This window comes from Triturus cristatus, chromosome 2_2, assembly GCF_964204655.1.
Source record: "Triturus cristatus chromosome 2_2, aTriCri1.1, whole genome shotgun sequence".
Lineage (NCBI taxonomy): Eukaryota > Metazoa > Chordata > Amphibia > Caudata > Salamandridae > Triturus > Triturus cristatus.
In genome coordinates this window covers 1016833113-1016857658 of record NC_140582.1, presented here as the reverse complement: position 1 = coordinate 1016857658, position 24546 = coordinate 1016833113, and the positions used below count along the sequence as shown (strand labels likewise).

General features: G+C 48.3%; 1 protein-coding gene across 5 annotated transcripts in view; it reads right to left on the bottom strand.

The window, feature by feature from the left end:
* SORCS2 (sortilin related VPS10 domain containing receptor 2) overlaps nucleotides 1-24546 on the bottom strand; it is a 2262720-nt gene that overhangs the window by 571000 nt on the left and 1667174 nt on the right. For all 5 annotated transcript variants that reach the window (XM_085642460.1, XM_085642463.1, XM_085642464.1 and 2 more), the window contains exon 7: nucleotides 17422-17540. In XM_085642460.1, coding sequence (XP_085498586.1) covers nucleotides 17422-17540 — 119 coding nt within the window. The remainder of the gene's footprint in view (nucleotides 1-17421; nucleotides 17541-24546) is intronic.

Sequence of the window (24546 nt, the reverse complement as noted above, 5' to 3'; positions counted from 1 at the left end):
GGGATAGGGGAAGACTGGAACCCCATATCTGCGCAGATGAACTGCGTCCACCTCCATCACTTTCGTGAACAACCGAGGAGCACTGGAAAGGCCAAAGGGGAGCACGGTAAACTGAAAATGCTCGTGGCCTATAGTGAACCACAGGTAGCGCCGGTGGGCCGACAGGACGGGGATGTGAAAGTAAGCGTCCTGCAAGTCCAACGCTACCATCCAGTCTGCAGGGTCGAGGGCAGACAGGACCTGAGCGAGCATCAACATTTTGAACTTCTGCTTCCAGAGGAAGCGGTTGACGTTCCTGAGATCCAAGATAGGACGCAGGCCTTTGTCCTTCTTGGGCACCAGAAAGTAGTGGGAATAGCAACCACGACCTACTTCTGGGACAGGAACACGCTTGATGGCTCCCTTGGCCAAAAGTGACGAAACTTCCTGTTAGAGAAGGGCCAGATGATCCTCCGACATGCAATGGTACTGAGGTGGCATGGATGGAATGGCAGTCTCGAAGGGGAGGGAGTAGCCCCTTCAGACTATCTGCAAAACCCACCTGTCCAACGTAATGGTGCACCAGTGGGGGAGGTAATGGCGAATCCTGCCGCCCACTGGCGTTTGGTGGCCCTGAAAGGTCGGACTAGGAGGGTTTGGAGGCTGCTGCAGAGGGGGCTGTGGTGGACTGGCCCGCCCACTGGCCCCCAGAACTATGGCGCTGGTTCCCACGTCCCTGGCCGCGCAGAGGCTGAACAGCTTGTGCCAACCCGTGGCTTTGGGCGGGATGTGGAGGGGCACCCCTTCCATAGCCAAGAAAGGGGCGAAAGGCAGACTGCACAGGGTGGGTGGTGGTGAGGCCCAAGGACCTGGTGGTAGCTCGAAAGTCCTTAAAGCACTCTAGCGCGGTCTGCCTTGTTGCAGAAAAGGCGATGGCCATCAAAGGGCATGTCCATAAGATTGGATTGGACATCCCCCAAAAAACCAGTCGACCTCAACCAGGCGTAGCGTCGAAGGGCTACCGGCGTGGAAATCGTCCTGCCTAGTGAGTCGGCGGTATCCAGCCCACAGCAGATAGTAAACTTCGCTGCGTCTCTCCCCTCAGCAACTGCACGGAAGAGCACGGCCCGGGCCCCCTCCAGGCATTGGGGCAGCACCTGCACTACCGTATCCCACACAGTCGGTGTAACGGCCCACCAGACATACAGTGTTTACCGACCGCAGTCCCAAGCTGGAGGAAGAAAATATTTTCTTCCTAAGGTGGTCCAGCTTTTTGTATTCCCTATCGGGTGGTGCGTTAGGGAATGTGCCTTTGGACATGGAGGCTTGGACCACCAAGCTCTCAGGTGTGGGGTGTTGGGAGAGGAAAGTGGGGTCGGGCAATCATCCTGTCCACAGGAGCTCCTGTGTTGGACTTGGACCAGGTGCCCAAAAGGACGTCCGTGAGGGCTTCATTAAACTGTAGCAGGGACTCCAAAGACCTCGCTGCCAGTTGAAGCACCTCTGTCAGGAAGTTAGACCTGAGTGCCACCATAGGTAGCTCGAGGTGGAGAGCCTCGGCCGCGCTAGGCAACATCACTGCGTATGACGCTCCCTCCTCAATAGACACGGTAGGAGGAGACAACATGCCAAGGTCTGGGGAGGTATCCAGACCACGGGCTTCTCCTAGTTCCTCTCTCCAGTCCGGGTCATAACCTAACTGGTCAGTTAAAGTGTCCACAGACCCCTCCCAGTTCTCCTCACCCTCCTCTGGCTGCCAATCTGGTATCAAAGAGCCAGGGTAGAACAGGGGCACAAAAGTACACATCGGCGTGGGATCCGGCGTCAGTCAAAGCCGGTCTGGCTCAGTGTCTACCTCAAGGTGGAGGCCGGGGTCGACGTCAGCTGAGGACAGAGCCAACGCTGGCTGCGGATGTGGGGCTGCTGGAATCGGTGCCGGGGGAGGTGTAACAAGGTCAACCGGCGCCGATCCAGATCCAAGCCTGGATCCAAGGGGACCCTGCGGCGCCAAGGCCATAGCCACCGGCGTCGAAGGCCCAGGGCCCCCAGCCGAGTCTGCGGGGCCTGAAGCGCGCCGGCGGAGTCGAGTTGCCCATGGCGTTCATGGCTTCGTAAAACTGATGAAGCTGGGCAGGGGTCGCTCCCCGTCCCGGGAAGGGGGGGAAACCCGGAGCCGACACTTTGGGCTCCGCACTCAGAGTCGCTGGAGGGGCACCACCCGCATCCCTCATCGTGTCGGCCGACGGACGGGGAGAAGTCGAAGAGTGATGTGCAAAGACTTGGATGAAGAATGGTGGTGGCTCTGTGACTGGTCCCTAAACCTCCTACGTGACTGGGACCTCGAGCGACGTGGAGCCGACTGGCGGGCTTCGAGTAGCTTTCGGGACCTCTCCCGCAAAGATTTTGGGCCATGGTCCGGCAGTCGGAGCACGACTTGGGGTCGTTGTCGCGCTGCAGGAAGTAGAGGCATATGAAGTGCAGATCCGTCACCGACATCAGACGGTGATAGGAACCGCAAGTATTGAAGCCGGGCATCCCTCGTGCACCAGGAGTAGATGGACTCAAAAAACAATGTCGACAAAAGTCGAGAAAAAGTCAGTCAAAAAGTGACTGGAGGTAGCGCTCTCTCCGGATCTGCGCTTGCTGGCGCGGAAAACGAAAGAACTGATGTCAGCATGTGAGGGCAGAGTCTAAGTAGCTACTGCGACGTCTTCTCGGTGACCACGATGCCGAACGCAGAGTCGACCGACGCCACGTTCCGACTTGCAGGGGTACTGCTGACGAAAAAACTTTCAGGATCCAGTCTGATGCCTGGGGGTAATTCTAAGGTAAGGAATCTAGAACTAACAGTTTCTTTCAGATAGCTAGGCACCATTTCCACCTCAGAATCAATAGTACATAAGTGTAAGTAATTAGGTTGCTCATTGACTGGGGTGTGAGCCCTGGTCAATCAGCAACCACAATCCTTGTCAGGGTACGGCACAAGCAAACCCCAAATTAACCTGTGTTCACCCCTTTTGTAGTTTGGCACAGAGCAGTCAGCTTAACTTAGAGGCAATGTGTAAAGTATTTGTGCAGCACTTCAAACAGTAAAACGGTGAAAGCACACCACAAAAGGAGCCCACAACAGAGTTAGAAAAATAGGATATGTTTTAATAAATTAAACAAGACCAAAATGACAAACACCAATGAGTAGACCTGGAGATATTGAATTTTGAGGTTTGTAGAGAAAATAACACCAGAAAGCACAAAGCAGTACTAGAGATATCTGATTACGCTGGACCGCGACAAAGTCACAAGTTCGGATGACCGTGATGGAATGCAGACTAGCTACAGAGACCCAGTTTAGGCCACTGAACAGAGATACTGAAATCCTGGGTTCAGAGCATTGCATGGATCTGTGCCGTACATGTAACGCGCAACCGAAGCGATGCATCAGGTTGAAGATGGGGCGAGGCTGTGGTGCAAGGTCCTGTTGTGTCATTGTTGAGGATCCTATTGACAGGCCTTTGATGTGAAGTCCAGTGTTGGGGATGCTGCACGCAACTGATGATCTGTTGGTTCAGAGGAGCTGCGAGGCTGCAATGCATAGTCTGGCATTACCATCGAGGATGTGCGGCACCGCTGGGCGGATGCATCAGTTCCGAGAACTGCAGTGGGCGATGCAGGTCTTTGCAGTAGGTCCAATCCACGCAGCAGCAGCGATGTGTGTATTCTGCTCAGGAATGCGCTGGTCAGCCAAAGAGATGTGTTGGTTCTGCTCAGGGATGCATAACTCAGCAGATACGATGCATCGCTCAGCAGATATGATGTGCATAGATGCTCTGTCTTGCCTACCCTGGCTCCAGACTAACTACAGGGGGTATGCAGCCCTTTATGTGGGGACATATCCAGGTGTAAGTGAGTCTGGGAACAGCTCCTCCGTCCCATACTGCCAGTGATGACTACACCCAGTCGTGTGACCAGAGAACAGGCTACAGACACCAAATGGGAAGGCAAGAAAATGCCAGCTTTCTAAAAGTATAATTTTCAGAAGTGTAATTTAAAATCCGACTTCACCACGAGTTAGGAATTAAAATTAGGATTCTAGCGACACCAAACATGAACCAGTTATATTTCCTCATTGGGACATTACACTTAAGAAAGGTAATAAGGTAATTCCATTGTTATCCTATGGGAAATATAGGCCTTGCAATAGTGAAAAATGAATGTAAGAGTTCTTTACTAACAGGACATGTAAAACTTAAAAGAACATGTTCTGCTTTTCACATACATTGCACCCTACCCTCTGGGCTGTCCAGGGCCTAGCCCAGGGGTGACTTATATGTATTGAAAAGGAAGTTTTGAACTTGGCAAAATGTTTATTTTGCCAGGTGGAAATGGCAGTTTAACCCCTTCAGCGCGGCGGGAATTCCCCCGCGGTGCTGAAGGGTTCGAGCGCGGGCGGGGCCATGACGGAACGGTTCCGTCATGAGCACAGCGCAACCGATGCTCATGACGGAACCGTTCCGTCATGGGCATGGAAGGGGTTAAAGTAAACTCCACACACAGGATCTTTAATGGCAGGCATGGTTCATGTTTAAAGGGCTACTTAAGTAGGTGGCACAATCAATGCTGCAGGCCCACTGGCAGTATTTAATTTACAACCCCTGGGCACTTATAGTACCACTTTGCTATGGACTTAAGCACCATGCAGTGACAGTGTTGACTTGTGCAACCATTTTCAGTTTACTGTTGATGATTATTCTGAGTATCCTGACATGGGTGCCGGATGTAGGTCCGCGTTCTGCCGGCCACCAGTTGGAGTTCCATGGTGAGGTGTTCTTGACAAAGATCACTCCTTCTGACTTGTTTGTGAGCTTGAGACAGTTGATTTCATTCAGTTAGCGACCTCTTGTGTTGGGGGATCTGGTCCAAGTGGTAGAGTATGAGTTGCAAATCTTCTGCTTAGAAGTGGATATTGATGCTATGTGCGGAGGTAATGTTGGCCAGAGGGATCATGTATGCTTTGAAGAGAGTGGGGCTCTATGATAAACCTTGAGGTATTCTGCAGATAAGTTTGTGGGTTTCTGAGGAGTAAGCTGCCATGCTGACAGCTTGTATTCTAGCTATTAAGAAGGAGCATATTGAGCGGAGACAGGGTTTTTAGATGCCAATCTCGTGCAGGCTGCCTAACAAGGATGCGGCGTGAGACCGTGTCAAATGCTGCAGAGAGGTCGAAGAGGAAGAGGTCTGCCATGTCTTCTCTGTCAAAAACCATGCAGATGTCATCTGTGGTGTCGATGAGTGCTGTTTATTTACTGTGGTTTGACCTAAATCCAGACAACGTGGCATTGAGGAGCTAGTGTTTGCTAAAGTGGCCAGTGGGGTATCGGTTAGACCTTTGCCTGATATTTGTGACATCAATTGATGTTGCAGTATTTGGATAATAATGACTCTATGAATATTCTGTTTCGAAGCATATCTGTGTTTTAAAGTATGTTATTGACTTGTGAACTCTTATGTTTATAAAAAGTATAGCCGTTTCCACATTTTTCATTAGACTTAATCAGTTGAATGCTAATTGATAGAAAAAAAATAATATGGTGTTTTTATTACGTTAGAATACATTTAAGATTGCCTAATAAATGGGGAATAGTGCATTGTTGTCCAGTGCTGATATGGTAAAACACAACAAAGGCAGATGGAGAGGGTTGTAGTTCTGGATTTTTCATTTGCCCCAATAGATGTTGTATATATCAGAAGGGACATGGCTGGTGGTCTCCTTTCAGTTTTTCCCAGGCAAGAGATAAATAAGTCAAGAGATAAATATATCTTGGCTTATTAAGAAGAAAGAAAAGAGAACGACAAGCAGAAGGAAGGAATGATCATTTACAGCCATAAAGAAACTGGCAAGCTGTTTTACAAAACACTTTTGTTGATCTTGAAGAGAGGCTAGCATGCTCTGAGGGATTCTTGCTGTCTTACACAGTTGGTATTTTCTATTTGTGTGAGAAGAACAGATGATATAACTAATTTGAAATTGGCCTTGCCTCTTTGACACAGCTGCAAGAATAGACGTTGACTAAGCTGAAGAAGTCTTAGATGTAATATTCTGTTGATTTAAGAAGTTGTAATATTTCAAGTGTTAGAGTAGGGTAGATTGCTGGAGATTAATTTCAGTTTAAGCACATAAGTCATTCAGCCTTCTTGAGTGTGGAATAATACCAGGATGGGAGCAGTCGAGAGATTGCATCAAGTCAAACCTGGAAGGGATTTCTACGTAGAAAGGGATTTAAAGGAGCCACATATCAACTAGGTAATTAAGGCATTTAATTTCATGTTTCACTTAGCATCAATTCAGCACAAAGTCAGAGTGAATTCTGCAGATGCCCTATGTATGCTTGTTAGTATCTAGTTATGAATGTGTGTAGTGCAAGCCAAACTAAAGGCAATGGAGCACAGTACAGGGTCAAAGGCAGACAGTCAACAACATCTGTGGGTCTACTGAGAGACACCAGAAAAGGTGAGCTTGTCAGCCAGACAGGCTCAGGTGCCAGTTGTGATTGCTTTGCAAATGTTGCAGCTGGTTTTAAACACTGACAAGAGAGGCCAGTAAAGTTCCATCAGGATGGGGGTGATGGGATCATGTTTCTTTCTCTCTTTATTTCTCCTGAATGAGACATACTGCAGCATGCAGGATGTCCTTGGGGGGGAGGCACAGTGTGCAGTCTGGGTGGCCATGGAGCAGGGGCTTTTCACAATTCTAGAAGTGAGAGTATGAAGGCTTGAACAGCAGTTCTGAAGTCACTTTCTGAGAGGAAACATCTCATTTTCTCTGGTAGAGAGAGCTGGGAACAGGCTGTGTATTTGTTTGGCAATGTGTTCTTTGAGGGTGAGGATTTTTTCCAGTTTGCATCCAAGCAATTTGGAATTGGGTGAAAGTTATAGCTTAATTCCATCAAGGTTATAATCACTGGGCCGGTTGTGTACTATTTTTTTCTTGTTATTCTAGACAAATAAATTAATTCTGTCCTGGTGGGGTTGTACTTCATGTAGGTGCTAGAGATATAGTTCAGGCAGTGGTTGTGTCTGGAGCAGAGGAGACTTTCAAACACAGTCCTATATTGTCAGCACATTGGTGACTTTTCATGCTATAATGCTACGTCACTTCCTGTAGGAGTGGATGCTGAGAGTGTGTTGATGTTAATTCCTGTGGATTATAGAAGATGTAGATTACTTGTCTGGTTTCTTTATTTTAAGTAACACAGTGATGTCACTTTATTTAACGATGGATGACGGAGAATGAAGTTCTCTTATCTGGTTTCATCTTTTTTCCCCAAATTATTTGTTGAAAACCTGTAATGTCACTTGCGGAAAAAAAGGATGTGGGGAAATGCAGTGATCTCACTTCCTGTAGAGGTGACTGTGGAGTAATGCAAAGATGGTAGTTCCTGTGGAGATGGATGACGGGTGATGGAGGCTTCTACACACCCACTGGCTTAATGTGAGTTTAATTGTCAACAAACAGTACGTATTTGCAGAAAAAGCAATTTGATTCAGCGGACTTACAATGCAAAGTGTGTCTTTAAGGTTTATACATATAATCATTGCACTGTTAGTCTGAGAAAAATATTGCCTGATTTATATGTGGAGTCATGCAATGCTTGTAGGGACATCAAGGCTTGAAAAATGACACCTTAAAATGTAGGGGTTTCGAAAAACAATACACCTACTTTTACAGGACACTATTCCACAAACACATAAAAATATCAAGTGAAATGTATTTTGACACAAATGTTCTATGAAATGCCATGGCATTCTAAGTAACATTGTTTTTCTCAGGATGAAAAGCTAAAATGTCTTTAATTGGAGCAGGGAACCAAATCAACTTAAGTGCATATTGTGGATTAGTTTATTTTTGGCATGTTGTACTAGATGTATGGATATTAGCAAAAATAGAATTATTTGGTATCCTCTGCTTTCACCTAAATAGAAAGTGTCACTATAGGGCCAATTCTTTATCATAGGACCTAAGCCGCAATGTTATTGCAGGAGTGAGTTCAACTTACACATGCAGGTAGCTATATTTAGGATTGAAAATGCAGGTTTTGTCTTTACAAAATCTAAATTTGCATTTGTAAATCTATTTACACATACTCAATATTACTAGTGCCGTTTAATTTCACATGTGAACGAGTCAGATTTCAAGGAAGAGTGAGCACCACAAAGCATGGATACCTCTGGAAATATGAAGGTATCTGGAGGACAGCTTTTCTCATTTTTTACTGGAACAAATATGCATGTGATTATTTCCTCAGATAAAGGAATTGTAAAACGCATTTCAGTCGTGCTGTTGGGAAAACTCAGACTATTGTAGTTTTAGAGGTACTCCAGGAAAACCTTATGAAATGCAGAACAGTGATGTGCTTTTGACAGTTCTTTCTGAATTTGGTCCAGTGGCCTCCATTAATTTTGAAAATGGTTTAAAAATTAAGAAATGGGTATCCACATATTTGGGTGTTGACATATAGGGATTTGTCGCAACACTAAAACATGTAAAGACTTCGTCGAAAATAAGGCTGTAGTGAGGACTGATTTTCTGGATTTGGAATATGTTTCGGCTGTTTTTCCTAATATTAGAAACTACGGGCCAGATGTGTGACCCACCAATTTGTGACACACAAATTGGGGAGCACAATAGTGTCTCAAACATTGTTTGTGATTCCTAATGGGGTCGCAAATTGCATGCCTCAAAAATATTAATGAGGCAGGTGCAATTTGCGACCCCATTAGGAATGGCTAGCACTCACAGGGATGGTGGCCTACTGGGGTCAGCAGACCACCATGTCTGTGACTGCATTTCTTTTTTAAATGCAGCCCATTTCCTTGAAGGAAAACGGGATGCATTTAAAAGAGAAAAATGAAACTTTTCAGTTTAATTTTTTGAAGGGTAGGCAGTGGGCCCTGGGACCACTGCCTGCTCTTAAACAATATTTTGAGAGCCACTCACAAAGGGAAAGGGGTCCCTTCCTGTTTACGAGTGGTTTTCCACCTTTCAGTGAAGGGTGGTAAACTGCGACTGTTTTGCAAAACAGTCATACATGGCTTCAGGTCGCTAATCCTATTTTGAGAGTCGTAAATTAATTTGTGGCTCGTAAAATGGGATTAGTACATGGGCCCCACTTTTTTTGCGGTCACAAACGGGTCTAAAACCCATTTGAGCCCACAACAAATGTTAGTACATCTGGCCCTACATGTTTTGTTCTGTTGTATTGTCAAGATTGGCGTAGGATAGGTTGTATTAAGAATATTTTATCTGCAGTCAATGCATTCAAGCGTAAGTGGTGAAAATGGCCATATCTAACTGCTTGCATCATCGATAGTACATTTTCTGAAATCTGTGAGTGTTTGTGGTCTGCGACTTGCCCAGGAATCGAGTGAATGAAAGTTTAGGAAATAAAAGTTCAAGTGCGCTTCCCCTTCCCAAGTGCGCTTCCCCTTCCCAAAAAGACTTAACATTGCGCTGACACCACTGGTAATACAAGTGACAGTCACTTTTGGTACGCAAGGATGTTTTCTGGAATGTTGTTCAATTACAGCATACAAATATCATTATTAATTAATATCCTCTGCCTCCAAAGCAAATAATTAAATATTGATTGCAAGAATAAATCATTCTTACACATATTAATTTTAAAATTGAAAGTGTTCATTTGTGAGAAATCTGGGTCAGTAGCACTCCTCAGTCCTCAAGACAAGAGTACAACACCTTCTTACAACCCCAGGCCCAAGGTTCACTGGCCACTTGCAGGGCTCCTATGTTTTTTTTAGGAGTATGGGGTACCCTTTTCCTAGAGCACCTTGGATTCAATATTTTTCAGGGTCCCCAGTAAGACCACTACTACAGTCCCCCAGTGGGAGAGAGGAGGCCAGTGTCATTGGTCTAGAAGACAAAGTCCTCATATTCCCAATTAGAACAAGCCTGGAGTCCCCTTCAGGCAGAGGCGTGTCCACACATTGGCGGTTTCCTTCCACTTCTGTAGTTCTGCTTGTCGCAAAATGTCTCCATTGCGCGGAAGCTTAAAAGTGGAGAGGTTTAGAAGATGGGCATCTCTGCTAATCCAAAAACATCATATCACTCCACCCCCCCCCCGACAGACATTACAGAGGAGCAGCTTACAGGCTGTGCTCAGCACATAAGACTTTTGAGGATAAGGCATTTCAATCATCATTAAACAGCTCAGATGTTACCAGAAACAGGCACCAAATTGACCTTTAAGTTCTGTACCAAACATATGTGTTCATGTTGAATTACATTTGCCTGCGTTAAAGCTGTAAAACACCAAACACGGCGTATTTCCAGATTGTGGTGGTTGCCTTAGAACCTCAAACACCCTATCAAGCAAGATCCATTCACGACAAAACTCCTGATTAAAAACTATATCTCAAAGTGTGCTTAAAATGCCATCAAAACTCTCTTGAGGTCACTCTGACTGTGACCGAGGAGACATATGGTGTGTCAACAAATCAATGGTGGTGCTCCAAGGGACTTATTGGGAGGCACCACTGCTCTTCAGGTGCCCCCAGTACTCTTTTACTCCATCTGCAGTGATCCTGTCCTCGGTGCTTAGTTTGTAAAAAAAAAAAAAAAAAAGTGCCAGGACTCTCGTCAGGAGGCCACTGCAGCTTTCACCACACATTGCCCATGCCATGCTGCCAATGATATTAACAACCCAATTACTAACCATCATACTCCCACAAGAGTGAAAATGCAGACTATTTCAGGCCACTAAAGCTATAGGAATGGATTGGCCAGCAGGTAATAGTCATTTTAATGTATATAGAATTGATACTTAACTATTGTCGTGGTAATTTCTAAATTAGCCAGACAGCGCCACCTTGTGACAGACTCACAAGCGCCGGGTGTTGGCAATTAAGTGCCGGCGCAGAGCACATCAAACCACCAGCTCAAATTAAGCACTGCCCATCCTCCTGGGACCCTCAGAAGGATACCTGTTAGAAATTGGGTTACTGATTTACTGAGGTGTGAGCCCTGGTCAAGCAGCAACCATAATGCTAGTCATGGTAAGCTAAAAGCAACCCCAAATGTACCTGTGTTTAACCTCCTGGTGACATGGCACAGAGCAGTCAACGTTAACTTAGAGGCAATGTGTAAAGTATTTGTGCAACACTTAAAGCAGTAAAACAGTGAAAACACCACACAAAAATGGATCCCACACCATGTTAGACAAATAGAGCTGAATCATATAAATAAATACAAAAACAAAACAACAAAAATCCAATTGCTAGAACCAGAGATTTTTCATTTTAAAGTGTTTAGAGTAAATACGACCACTGTGGATATCTGGTTGTGCCAGACCAGGACAAGGTCAAAAGTTCAGGCTGACCACGAAGGAGTTAGGCCCGCTGAACGAAAGTACCTTTAATCCTGCTTTGCGGAGCGTTGCTTGGATAAATGTTGAAGATGCATCATGTAGCCGAGGCAATGCCTTTGAAGTGCACAGATCCCCTGCCTTCCCTGTCCTGGCTTCAGACTAACTACAGGGGGTATGCAGCCCTTTGTGTGGAAACAGGACACAGCATAATTCCTCTTCACTGAATGAGTGAGATCAAACACAGCTCAACTAACAAAACCTAAACTCTGGAAAAGGTACATGCAGAGTATCGAGCTCAGTGAATGGACAGCTCTCAGTAATAACATCCTTCTACCTCCTGGAGACATGTCAGATGTTCATGATCTCACAAACCACTACACCTATTCCATGGAGAATATTCTACACTTGATCACTCCATTCCAGCAAAAAAGACTGTCCACCAAAGACTCCAAAACATGGTATAACAGAAGCCTGAATGCAGAAAGATGCAACCTGAGATTTGCTGAATGACGGTGGAGATCATCACCTTCCCTTGAACACCCTTAAACATTGGAGATCACGAAGGGACAGATGCTACAAACGCATTAGAAGCTTCTTCAGAAACCAACCGGATCAAACTAGAAAGCGACCTAAAAAACTACTTGAACTCATCAAAACTACAATCAAATGGCCTACCCAACCCTTTGTTAACCGGATCCAATCTACTACCAAACTGAAAGAAATTTGTCTCCTTCTTTCTTATGAAGACCGAAAACATGAAAAATGACTTGCAGATAGCTTTGGAGCATCATGCTCTCCTACCTCACTCCAGCTTCTCTTCTTCCAGGACTGTTGCTCCCTCACTTCTACTGGGGCACATCCCCAAAAACAATGCCTCGTGGAACATGTTCAAAACATTTGAGGAAAGCACCATTCTTAAAATTCTAGCAGCCTGAACCCCTTAATCCACTTCCATGACCCTCTTACGATTGTCACTCCCACTTTGGACCAAGATTGGTAATGCCTCCCTATTTCAAACCAACAGCAGCTCACACAGACCTAAACAACTTCTGCCCTATCTCCAACATTCCTACTCTGGCGAAGCTTCTCAAAAAATGGGTACATGTCCCGCTCTGTAACCATATTGAACAATTCTACCTTTTAGACCAATTACAATCTGGCTTCCATCCAGGGAATGGCACTGAATCAGTGCTTACACACACACATAGTGGACAATGAGTTAAAATGGACCAGGAAGAATATTGCCTTCTAATCTTCCTTGACCTATCTTCCTCATTCGACACGATTAAGCATGATTACCTACTAGACCTATTGGAACATAGAATGTGGATAACTGGGTCTGTCCTAAACTGCAAAAGTGAAGCACTAGCAGTGTATGCCATTGGACGTCGCACTAGTGTATGATTGCAGTCATTATCTATTATCTCTATGCCCTACTTCTCGTGACCCCATTGCTTCGAAGTCACAAACAATCCAAAACCAATAATTACCAATGAAAAGGAGCATACAAATATATAATCAATACAGCTTAATTCAAAGCATTAGGACACATTCCATGTAATAATCAAACAACAAATAACATCCAATAATATTCATTGGGAGTCTTGCATGTGAATTTCAAATCCGAATATTGAAGTTTTTTTACATTTGCACATTAGACCAGCCAGCGCGTTTGGCGCTATCTCCTCACTTGCGATGGCGTCAGATGATCACTGGGGAGGCGCGTGTTTTCCTAGTGCCTTTCATGGGGCTTGCTGCTTTTCGGCATGGCTATCTTTGGTTCCATTACCTTCGCTGGACCTTTCTTGGCTACTTGACGCTTCACGGCCTTGGCTTTCACTAGACTCCTGGCAGCTGTCATGGCCGGGGCAGCTTCGGTCTCTTTGGGGCACTCTACGAGAGTTTACAGTCTCCCGCTGCAGTGCTTGGGAGCAGTGCTTAGTCTCTTAAGCTCGTATTCTTGATCATGGTCGGAGTTGTGCAGTGGCGCTGGAGCCACCTCTACTATCAGGTTCCAGGACCTTTCATAAACTGTGGGCCGTGCAGCGCACACTTGCTTAGAGGAGAGGCTAAACTGTGTACTACGCACAACAAAAACAAGGTGGGAGGGGTTTTGTGGGGTCTTCCTCCTATGGGCAGCAGTGCAGCATGTCTGTTCTCAGCACAGCACCATCAGTACCGGAGCATATGAGTTGTTCGGCGCCACCACTTCAAATACAGGCTATGCTCTGGGCTGGAGATGTCGGTGCGGGGCTCTGTGCAGCTCTAGTGCTGTGCTTTCATCAGTGCTTGCGCAGGGTTTGCACATATACCAGAGCGACTTGTACGTATCCTGGGTGTCCGGTCTGTTGGGGGCCGTTTATGTGCAAACTGTTTTTTAGGTCTCGCTGAGCCAGCACGCATGCGCTGCTAGCGAGACATTTAATAAGGGAGTTTTCAAAGTGCTACCGCTGGCATAGAGCTACAGTGCACGAGGCGTGCACGCGCACAAAGCAGCCATATGGCTTTACGTCGCTCTCCCTCAGAGCCTCCTTTCCGCCCTCTTCCCTGCTGCTATTTCACACCAGTTTTCTTATCCACACGGCAGCAGATAGAACAATTAGAGAAGGGGCTAAGTGCGCGCATAGAACTCCCGCTTCTCCCCCCTCTGCCCCCCACAGATCGCGTCTCGCGGCCGCTCACGCGGCCAATGCTTGTTTACACCTACCTACGAGTATCGACGTTCACCAAATGCGTGTTTTATTGTCCGTAGCACCTCTAAGATATTCATGGAATCTTGTCTCAATTAGGGACGGTAGTATAGGTTAATTGGCGGGTAAACATACAAGCCAAGGGACTTGCTTCAGTCACTGGGCCATAAAGGGTTAAGCGAGCTTCCTTTGCATTATTCTGCATGGTCGAGGGCACCATTAACAGAGGCAATCGGTGACGTAAGCTGCTCTGGTATGTGTTTCTCCTGGATGGAGGGAGTTACTTTTGTTTTCTTTAGGGGTAATTAGGGGCCACTTGGGCCATATGCTGTAGTGTGGCTTAATTTGTACAAACAGACTGCAGCATTAGCAAGCCTCTGCTCTGCCTTGTACACCACATGGCCCCAGCCAGGCTTCCTTCTTCCTTTGCAGTACAGCAAATAATGTTACCAGAGGAACCGACGCAATGCTGGACCTTTTTTTACCCATCGACTGGATAAACCAAGCTGACCCAAGACTACAAGCCCCAGAATACATTTGGCATAGTCAGTCTGGTAACCGTACAGTGGAGGTTGCCTCATCACCATACCTGTCTTTGCCCTTAGACGCCATTACTGTATCCCATGTATTTTCAAGTCCTTTTCCTGATTTTATCCCTTGTCACTCTTACGTATTTCCGTGTACGTAGTTCCGTATATTTACAAAACTTTCTTGCGGGAACATTTTTATCTTACTTCTCAGCCTCTTGTACCATTCCACGTTTTATCTCTGGCCCTCTTACTCCATTCGGTATTCTGGACATCTTTGGAAATCTCTAGCCTGTCTCTGTTGAGAGTATCCGGGTTGCCTTCCTCGCGACGCCCATTTCTTACAGTCAGCATCGTGTGACTATATATCTATATATATATATATATATATAAAATATATATAGATTTTTTTGCATTTATATAGCGCGAACTCGACCAGTGGGTATTGAAGCGCTTTACATGAGCGCCAGCTACTTTACTCAAGGATACATTGATTTTTTGGTAGGCATGGGGAGATTAAGTGATTTGCCCAGAATCACAAGCTGTCGAGGTGAGCAAGACTCGGACCTGCCTCCCCAGTTCCAAAGTCGGCAGCTGTGATCGTTGGGCCAAATCCTCTATTACAATATATGAAATAGACGCTGCCCCTTTCTTGCCATAGTCTGTTACCTTGTGAATTTTTGCACTACACTCCTATGACAATGCATGTGGCCTGTTTGATGCTCCCAGGGTATTTATTGTTCAGCAATACTCCCCGTCTCTTCTCAGTACCACCATAGTACAATTTTTCGCTAAAGCAAAAACAGACATAAATCAAAGTAAAGAAGGCGCGTAAAAGTGTATATTTTGGGGGGAGTATAAAATTCACAAATCTAGCATTGCTGCCTTACAGAACAAGCATCCTCCTAATAGGGGGAGGAAACGTCGTTTTTCAGTACAAATGGACTCCTGTGCTATAGGTCTCTCACCCCTGCATATATGCCAACATTTCGTTACAAGAAAGAGGGAGATTGTGAGAAAAATAAATCGGGGTAATTTATTTTTCTCATTGACTAACATTGAAAAAGAGGAAAACTTAGGCGGGAGACAGCTAAAATAAAGCCTTTTTTTTTGCTTATAGAAATCATGAGTCTTCCCCTGAATCTAGGCATGCGTGCCCATAGGTCTGCCATTGCTTCCTGTGGAACAAACATTGGCAAAGCCAATAGGTCTCGCCTTTGGGACCTTATAAGTGTTTAGTTTTCAAGCACAATATCCTTGGTGCAACAACATCAACTGTTGCATGGCTAAACACTTATAAGGTCCCAAAGACGAGACCTATTGGCTATGCAATGCTTGTCTTTTCTTTGATGCGATGCAGTAACTATCGCTACGTGGCACTGCTGTTGCTCCTTCACTGCCACGGCAGTCTCTCTCTCAAACTACGGGCTGCATAGGGGCTGGAGCTACAGATGGGGGCTTACCCCTGTCGGCCGATGCTTTGAGTTACTCTGGTAGGTGGCGCTTCGCTGCCCACATGGGCACAGCAGGTGTGGGCAGTGGTCCTTGCATCTTTCAGTGAGGGTCGTCAGCATATATGCACCTCGAACACAGTGCTGGCTGCAGCACATATGCATATTCCTCTCCCTAGTCTGCTGCTCACAGTTCTACCCAGGGTGCTCACCTCATGCCCAGCAGATAATCGGACACTGCCCCAGGTCCACCACTACCTTACAGGGCTCGTGGCAGGCTTGTGGCAGGCTCACGGCAGGCAGGCAGCTGGAGGGCATGAAGGCTGGACACCGTCGTCTTCGCTTGCTCAACCTGTCTAGCATCAGTCGCTGCCTAACAAACAGCAGGTGTGGGGCTGAGGCGCAACCAGAGCAACATTTCGGAGGGGGGTCAAAGAAAAAATTTCAGAGGGCTGGCTAATTCTTCAAGCAATAGGCAGATTGGAGATGCAAGGGCTCTAAGAAGGAGTGAAAAAACAACAAAGCCTCATTAACAAGCAAATGGTCTTTTAAAGACCTTGGAGTACGCGGGTGCGGCTGTGTGTGTGCCCGTGAAGCTGTCTCAGCACGGGCTGACACACATGATGGGGGCGGGGGGCTGAAGCCCTTTGAGCCCAATGGGCGTTCCGCGCCTGGTGTGGGGGTGCCTCGGGCTATACTCCCCCCGCCGCCATTAGGAACAGCAGAGCTGCTGGTTGCAAGCACGCAGGGTCAGACCCCTCGTCACTTCTGTAGGATCTTGGGCTCTAGGCCCGCATGCAGCATTAAAGACAACACACACACATGGTTACTGTACATACAACTGGCCCGGGGCACATGCGCCCAGACCCTTTTATTGTCAGGGTCACCTGACCGTTGATGCCTGTGATGGATGAGTGTGGGGTGAGTGTGGGGTGAGTGTGGGGTGAGTGTGGAAGTCACCCCTAGGGGAGCGGTTGGTGACACAGTACATTGCTGGAACACTAGAACATGTCCAGCAGGACACTACACACAGGTTAAGATTCACTGCTCTAGACTTGTATGTTTTATCCTCTGAAACTTGCAACTGCCACCAAATTATTCATATTTGGAATCTTCTGCGCACCATATTGCCCTGTTGCTTAATTTATCAGAACAGCAACTGACACTACCTGCATACGAGGCTTTATAGTGGTAAAAACTCTTAATATTGCAGGGGTATACACAGATCCGAGTCTCTGGAAAATGCATATCAAGCAAACTACCAGCTATACATGCCCAAGCGAGATGTTCTGCTGTGGAAGGAGAGAGAAGTGAAACACCAAGTTACCAATATTTTCTGCTGTATATTAGGTGGGCTTTGTTTCTTCGTACACAGCAATAGAAAAAAAAATCTTACCTTCAGAAAGACATAATGGTCCTGCACTGTCAGGGAATTCTGGTCCATCGTGCCAGAGAACGGAAGTGCCAAGGTTCTATCAGAGCAGTTCTGAATTGGACAGACGACGTAACGAAAACCTGAGTGGAGTAAAGACAAGAGTGGGTTCAAATCTTAGCAGACCATTTAAAACTCTGCTTCCAAATGGCATTAATAACAAAAGTGTATATATTTTGCAATAATAATCATATTTTGGCCACACATTTTTGATCTTGAATGAATTGGTTTATTTTAATGTATATATCGTTGTAATTTCCTCAGCTAGTGATATTAAAGAAAACATGGCGCATTGTGTTTTTTCGCTATTGTATGATCGGCTTATTGAAGAATACAGTGCATTGTCCACAGGGACTCCCGAGGAACTGTGTATCCATCCATTTCAATCAGCCGGGGTGACAGTGGCTCCCCGAACAGTCCAGTTCCTTTCACCCTCGCGGCAGACACATTTCTTTCAATAGATCAATGCGCCCCCGAAGCTTTCCCATTTAAATGCGGCGATCGGCTCTTGAGACACTGAGAATGGTGTAATCAACAAAGCAAACTCAGTTGTCATTAGCATCGGTTAGGTCATTAATGCAACAGGACACCCCTCTCTGATCCTAAAGGGCTGTCCTTTATCCATTAGTGTTCATGGAAGCATTTTTTCTGGCTACAAACCAAACAATGTCCTGGACTGTTTGATGTTAATCAGCAGGCTGCTTTGAAATCTTGTATAAATGGGACAGCGAATTTGCACTTCAAAAGACACTGGAAGGCACAGATCCTACCTTCACATAAATTGAGGACTGGCAACATTGCCGATTAACACTATGGGTAACAATACACCACGTATCGCAATATTTCTTTTTATGTGTGCAATTTTATATAGCGCAGACTCGACCCAAATGTATTGAAGCGCTTTACATTAAAACCAGTCGCATTCATTGTTTTGACATGGTAAGATTAAGCGATTTGCACAAAATCACAGCATGTTGAGCCTATGCCGAGGCTCGAACCTCTTTTTTCAGTCCCAGGGTCCTTAACTCTTACGATGATGCCACATGCTCTCCCCTCATAAGGATAGATCTGACACGGCCTTCATGCTGGAGGCGCGATGCGGTCCTTATACATGAAGGACAGAGGGCACTTCGAACAGGACAGTCCAGTTTTTTTTTAAGATAATCCTTTAGAAAGGTTGTGAAGTAAACTGCATAAGAAGAGCAGTTACAGAAGGTTAGAGATGCGCCGAGTTCACTGTGTAGTGTTGCGCCTGTTACGTAACAGGCGCCGCACCGTAACGTGCAGGTCAGGTGACCCGCGTAAGTCTAATAAAAGCAAGTTACGTGCGTACGTACGCCAGTAGGGCCATGACCACGCAACTAAGCATACTACCAAACCCTGGCTCCGAGTTTTATTTAGAGGCCCCAGCCCGCGCCCAGCGTCAGTGTATGTCCGGGCCCCGTGCCGCAGTAGCGCTGCCCGACATAACAAAGTGGCGACGAGGGTTGGCGTGCCCGTGTGTCCCGTGCGCTGGTGAGGCGGCCGCGAGCGCATTCCTCCGCTCGCGGCGCTCTTGCCCCGGTGTGCGCGGGTGATCGGCGACCCCCGTTGGTGGGCTGCGCGGCCCCTCCGGTGCTTTCAGCACGTCGGCTGCAGCTGATTTTGGCCCCAGGAGCTGCGGGAGCCGAGCGGAGCACTGCAGTGGTGCCCACGTGGTCGAGGCCTCGAGTCCAGCCTCGCTGCTGCTCGCCCCAGGCCTCGTGAGGTGTGCACACGTCGGGAGCCTGCCGGTACCCCTTCTGACTGAGGGAGGAGCTGGAACCTGCATGTGAGTACCTCTCCCTGTGGCATGGTGGAGGGGAGGAAGACACCCAACAGCAGGTCCACTCACAGTACTAGCCGGCCTACAGTGCCCAGGGCGTCACCACACAGCCTCGTGAAGAGGCCTCACTGCAGAAGGGGCGAAGCATAGCCACTAGAGCAGGGGTCCCAGCGCAGAGGGAGCAGGGAGCAACCACCCCACAAGCAGGCCAGTGCACGTGAAGTTAACCCGCACGGCTGCAACCGAAAGCACAGATTGGAAAGACAGCAGCGGCGCCAAGGGTAGAAGTGAAGCATCACAGAGGCCCACGGAGACCTGGAGGACAGGGCACGGCGGCAACATGGCCACCGTTCCCCCCATTGAGCCCTTCACAGTAGAGGGACCGCCATCGTCGCTAGCGGCCAGGTGGAAGGACTGGGTGGACCGCTTGCGCATTTTCTTTGAAGCTACCAAGGTCCACAAGGACCAGAAGCGGGCAATGCTCATCCACCTAGGTGGCAAAGACATACACAATATCGTGAAGACGCTAGCCAAAGCCACCCCCAAGAGTCACCACACGCTGATAAATGCTCTCAACGAACATTTTGAACCGATGGCCAACCAGGACTATGAACGGTTCATCTTTCGGCAAGCGCGCCAGCTTCCGGAAGAATCGCTGGACACATACCACTCCTGTCTAAAGAACCTAGTGGCCACGTGTGGGTTTCGAGACGAGACTGAAGAAATCCGGGGACAAATAATACAGGGGTGCGCGTCGGCCAAGCTGCGAGAGCGCATACTAGAAGAGTCCGGCAAGTCCCTTGCGGAAATATTGACCATGGGGCGGACCAAAGAACTGTCAAAAGCGCGTGCCGCGCACATGGAGGTGGCGCTGCAAACGCCGATAAAAGTGGAACCAGTCAATGCAGTGACAACCAAACCCCTACAGAGATGGAGTAGGAAAGGGCAAGGAACGCACGCCCAGGGACAGGCAAAGTCCTGCGGATATTGTGGAGGACCGCCGCACTCAGCGGCTGAGTGCCCCGCGAAAGGCAAACGATGCTCAGGTTGTGGGTGATTCAACCACTTCGAAAAAGTGTGTCGGTCGAAGAAGTATCGCAAACCTCGCCAGGTAGCACATACTCTCAAAGAGGAGGACCCTGAGCACAGTGACATGGACAATGATGAGGAAGAGGAGAGAGTGGTGCACAAAATACACATGATTGGCAGGGCCACCCGTCAATCAAGACGCCTACCACAGTGCAGCATTCGGGTAGGATCCCAGAAAGTCACCGCCGTAGTCGACACCGGGGCCACCATCAACATCATGGCGGCCACCCTACACAGAACCATGGATCCAAAACCCCCGCTCCACCCCTCAACCATCACGGTGTTCGCGTATGGCCAAGACGCTCCTCTGAAGGTACGGGGACGATTCCGGACGACCCTTGCACATGGCTCTAAGACCATCACGACCAATGTCTACGTGACTGAAGATGGCCAGGGAATGCTCCTGGGGTGCCGAGCCACAGAAGACCTAGGAGTCGTAACATTTGCCTTCGGAGTACACCATGAATCGCTAAAACACCTATTTGCGGAATTCACAGAAGTGGTCCAAGGAATAGGGAAGTTCAAGGGAAAAGAAATTCATCTCCACGTGGACCCAACGGTCCAGCCCGTCGCCCTACGCCACCGGCGAATAGCGTTCCACCTGCAGCCCCTGGTGGAAGAGGAGCTCAAGAAGCTGAAGGCGGAGGGCATAATTGAGAAGGTGTCAGGCCCCACGCCATGGGTATCTCCGATCGTTGTTACCCGGAAGCCCAAACAACCAGGCGCGGTGAGGATTTGTGTCAATATGAGACTCCCCAATGTGGCGATCAAGTGGGAACGCCACATCACTTCCACGATAGACGACCTCATCGGAGAAATGGCGGGAGCCAGCTGGTTTTCAAAGCTTGACCTGAGGTCCGGATATCATCAATCAGTGTTGGACGAGGCCTCCCGCAACATCACCACGTTTTCCACACACGTGGGACTCCGGAGGTACACCAGGTTAAGTTTTGGAGTGTCCAGTGCGGCGGAAGTGTTCCAAAATGTGATACAAGAGTTGATCGCCGACATCCCTGGGGTTATCAATGTCAGTGATGACATCATGGTACACGCGACAAACATCAAAGAACACAACGACCGCCTACTTCAAGTACAACGCCGGGTGCGGGACGCTGGCCTCACCCTGCACCGAGAGAAGTGTGAGTTCCTTCGCCAAAAGCTACAATTCTTTGGCTACACTTTCTCCGCGGAAGGAGTGAACCCCGACCCCGAAAAGGTGCAAGACATTAAAGAGGCCACCGCGCCCACCAACGTCACGGAAGTCCGCAGCTTCCTAGGAATGGTCAATTACTGTGGGAGATTTATCCAAGACTTGGCCAACCTGACGTCCCCACTAAGGGAGTTGACCAAGGAGTCCACCACCTGGAGGTGGGGCCCTGAGCAGGTCCACGCCTTCGAGAAAATCAAGGAGGCCCTGTCCGAAGCCACCACCCTGGCATTCTTTGATCCTACGAAACTGACCCTAGTTGCCGTGGATGCTGGCCCGGTAGGCTTAGGAGCGGTTCTCTTGCAAAGAAGGAGTCCTCAGGAAGAGTGGACCCCCGTAGCCTTCGCCAGCCGGTCGCTCACCGCGACCGAGCAAAGGTACTTGCAGATAGAAAAAGAAGCAATTGCCATCCACTGGGGATGCCACCATTTCAACCTGTACCTGTATGGAAAACCGTTCGTGGTAGCAAGGGACCACAAGCCTCTGGTGGCCCTCTCCTCCGGAATGTCGACCAAGCCGCCGCCACGCATTGAAAAGTGGATGCTGCAATTACAAAATTATAACTGTAAGGTAGAGTACCAACCCGGGTCCAAGAATCCGGCCGACTACTTGTCTCGTCACCCGAGGAAGGCTACAGAACAAGAAATGGAGGATGCCGCGGACACGGAGGAATATGTCAGGTGCATCACGGCGCGGTCCTGCCCTCTACCCTTATCCATGGAAAGCCTACGAGAGGCCACGAGCCAAGATGAATGTCTTCAGCGGGCCAAGATAGCAATATGGAGCAGCAACTGGCACCGTTCTAAGGAAGAGTGAAAGAATCTAACAGCCACTGCACAAAAAGTGATGGACAGCCTACACCATGTCCGAGATAAACTCACCGAAGACAGCACTGGATGCCTGCTGCGAGGGCACAGACTAGTCATTCCTACATCACTGACCCAGAGGGTGGTGGACCTTGCGCACAGTGGGCATCAAGGTATGGTGAAAACAAAGTCGAGGCTTCGCACTAAGGTGTGGTTCCCGCTGATGGACGATCTCGTGGAAGCCACCGTTAGGGCTTGCCCGGCATGTCAGGTGACAGGGGAAACACCCAGGCCTGCCCCGATAATTGTAGAACCTCGCCCAAGAACCCCGTGGTCCCGAGTGAGCATTGACTGTGGCAGCTTACCGGATGGTCGCCACACCCTGGTAGTGATAGGCGACCACTCCAAGTACCCCGAAGTAGAAATAGTGTCCGTCCTCAGTGCCACGGTAATCATACCGAAGATTGAAAACATCATGGCGGCCCATGGCCTCATGCAGGAGCTGCGAACAGACAATGGGCCCCCGTTTCAAAGTCAAGAATTTGCAGCGTATCTGAAGTCCCTCGGTGTTCACCATAGGAGGTTAACCCCTCGCTGACCCCAGGCCAACAGGGAGGTTGAAAGATTCATGCGAACACTCAACAAAGTGATACGGATTGCACATGACAAGGCCCAGTCCTTGGAACTCGCCATATTCACATTCCTCACAACACCACATTCCACAACTGGCATCACCCCGGCTCAATTGTTGATGGGAAGAGTAGTCAGTGACTCAATTCCGCACCACCCGGAATGGCGGCCAGAGGTCCCCAATGACACTCTCATAGATGCCCAGCGCCAGAGAACACACGCACAAGTCAGCCGCCGACGATGATCGACGGTGGTCAACTTCCGCAGAGGAGACAGAGTGCTACTCAGAAACAGAGTCACTAGCGGGAAGTTTCGGTTGGTTTTCGAAAAAGACCCCTGGACAGTGGTCTATGTCAAGGGAACCCGCATGGTGGCCACCCGAGGGAGAAAGAGGGTAACACGAAATGTATCCCACTTCAAGAGATACTACCCCGAAGTGCCCGAACGGTTACCCAACCAGGAGGAGGGCAGTCCTAACATGAGAGTAGCACCAGAGGAGAGGCCGGACGGTACTGACGTGGTGCCAATTCCTGAAGCGGCTGAAGACGCTGGAAGTCCAGGGACCTCACTGCCTAGCCTGTGCCAACGAAACCGAGAACCGGCGGAGGGCGAGGCCCAGTATTCTCCGAGAGACGGGGACCAAACCCAGGTGATGGACAGTAAAGGCGATGACTCTCAGGGTCGTGGACTGTCGCAGTACCGCCTAAGGCGCAATCCGGAACCATCCTGCCGGCTAAGAGACCACCTAACGTAAGACTGTTTCATTTCTCATTGTGGGGAGCTAGCGTAATGTCTGATGTTTAATTGTAAGGTTTCAATTAGCTGTTTTGTTTTGTTTTAATGTTGTTGGGGAGGAATGTAGTGTTGCGCCTGTGACGTAACAGGCGCCGCACCGTAATGTGCAGGTCAGGTGACGCGCGTAAGTCTAATAAAAGCAGGTTACGTGCGTACGTACGCCAGTAGGGCTACGACCACGCAACTAAGCATACTACCAAACCCTGGCTCCGAGTTTTATTTAGAGGCCCCAGCCCGCGCCCAGCGTCAGTGTATGTCCGGGCGCCGCGCCGCAGTAGCGCTGCCCGACATAACACACTGCTCATTGGCAGACGCAGGCGTAGAAGATGAATGCGATCCTGGCATTATTCAAAATAGTCCTAAAATGGCAATTCTTTTGTAATCAGTTTTCATTTTTTATTTAGTACTCAAACATACAGCACACACACAGAAATAATTGCAATAATCGTCTGGGGACATTATATCGGTGCCAGTCACCTATACAACTAAATACAAGAGTCGACTGACGGGGGGTGAGTGTTCTCATCGGATAGTGGGTGAGACAATGGTACGCTGGGTGATAGGGGACAGTAGGGGATAGAAGGCACCCCGGGGGAACCACGGAAAATGAACAATGGTATGGGCGCAGTAAATGTTACAGAGGAGCGGATACTGTGACCTCCCCAGGGCGCAGGAGCAGTTCTGCAGGGGAAGGGCGTGTAAGTGGGAAGGTGCTCTAGCAGGTCTCCCACTAAAAGGGGGCTCGCGGAAGCATGCTC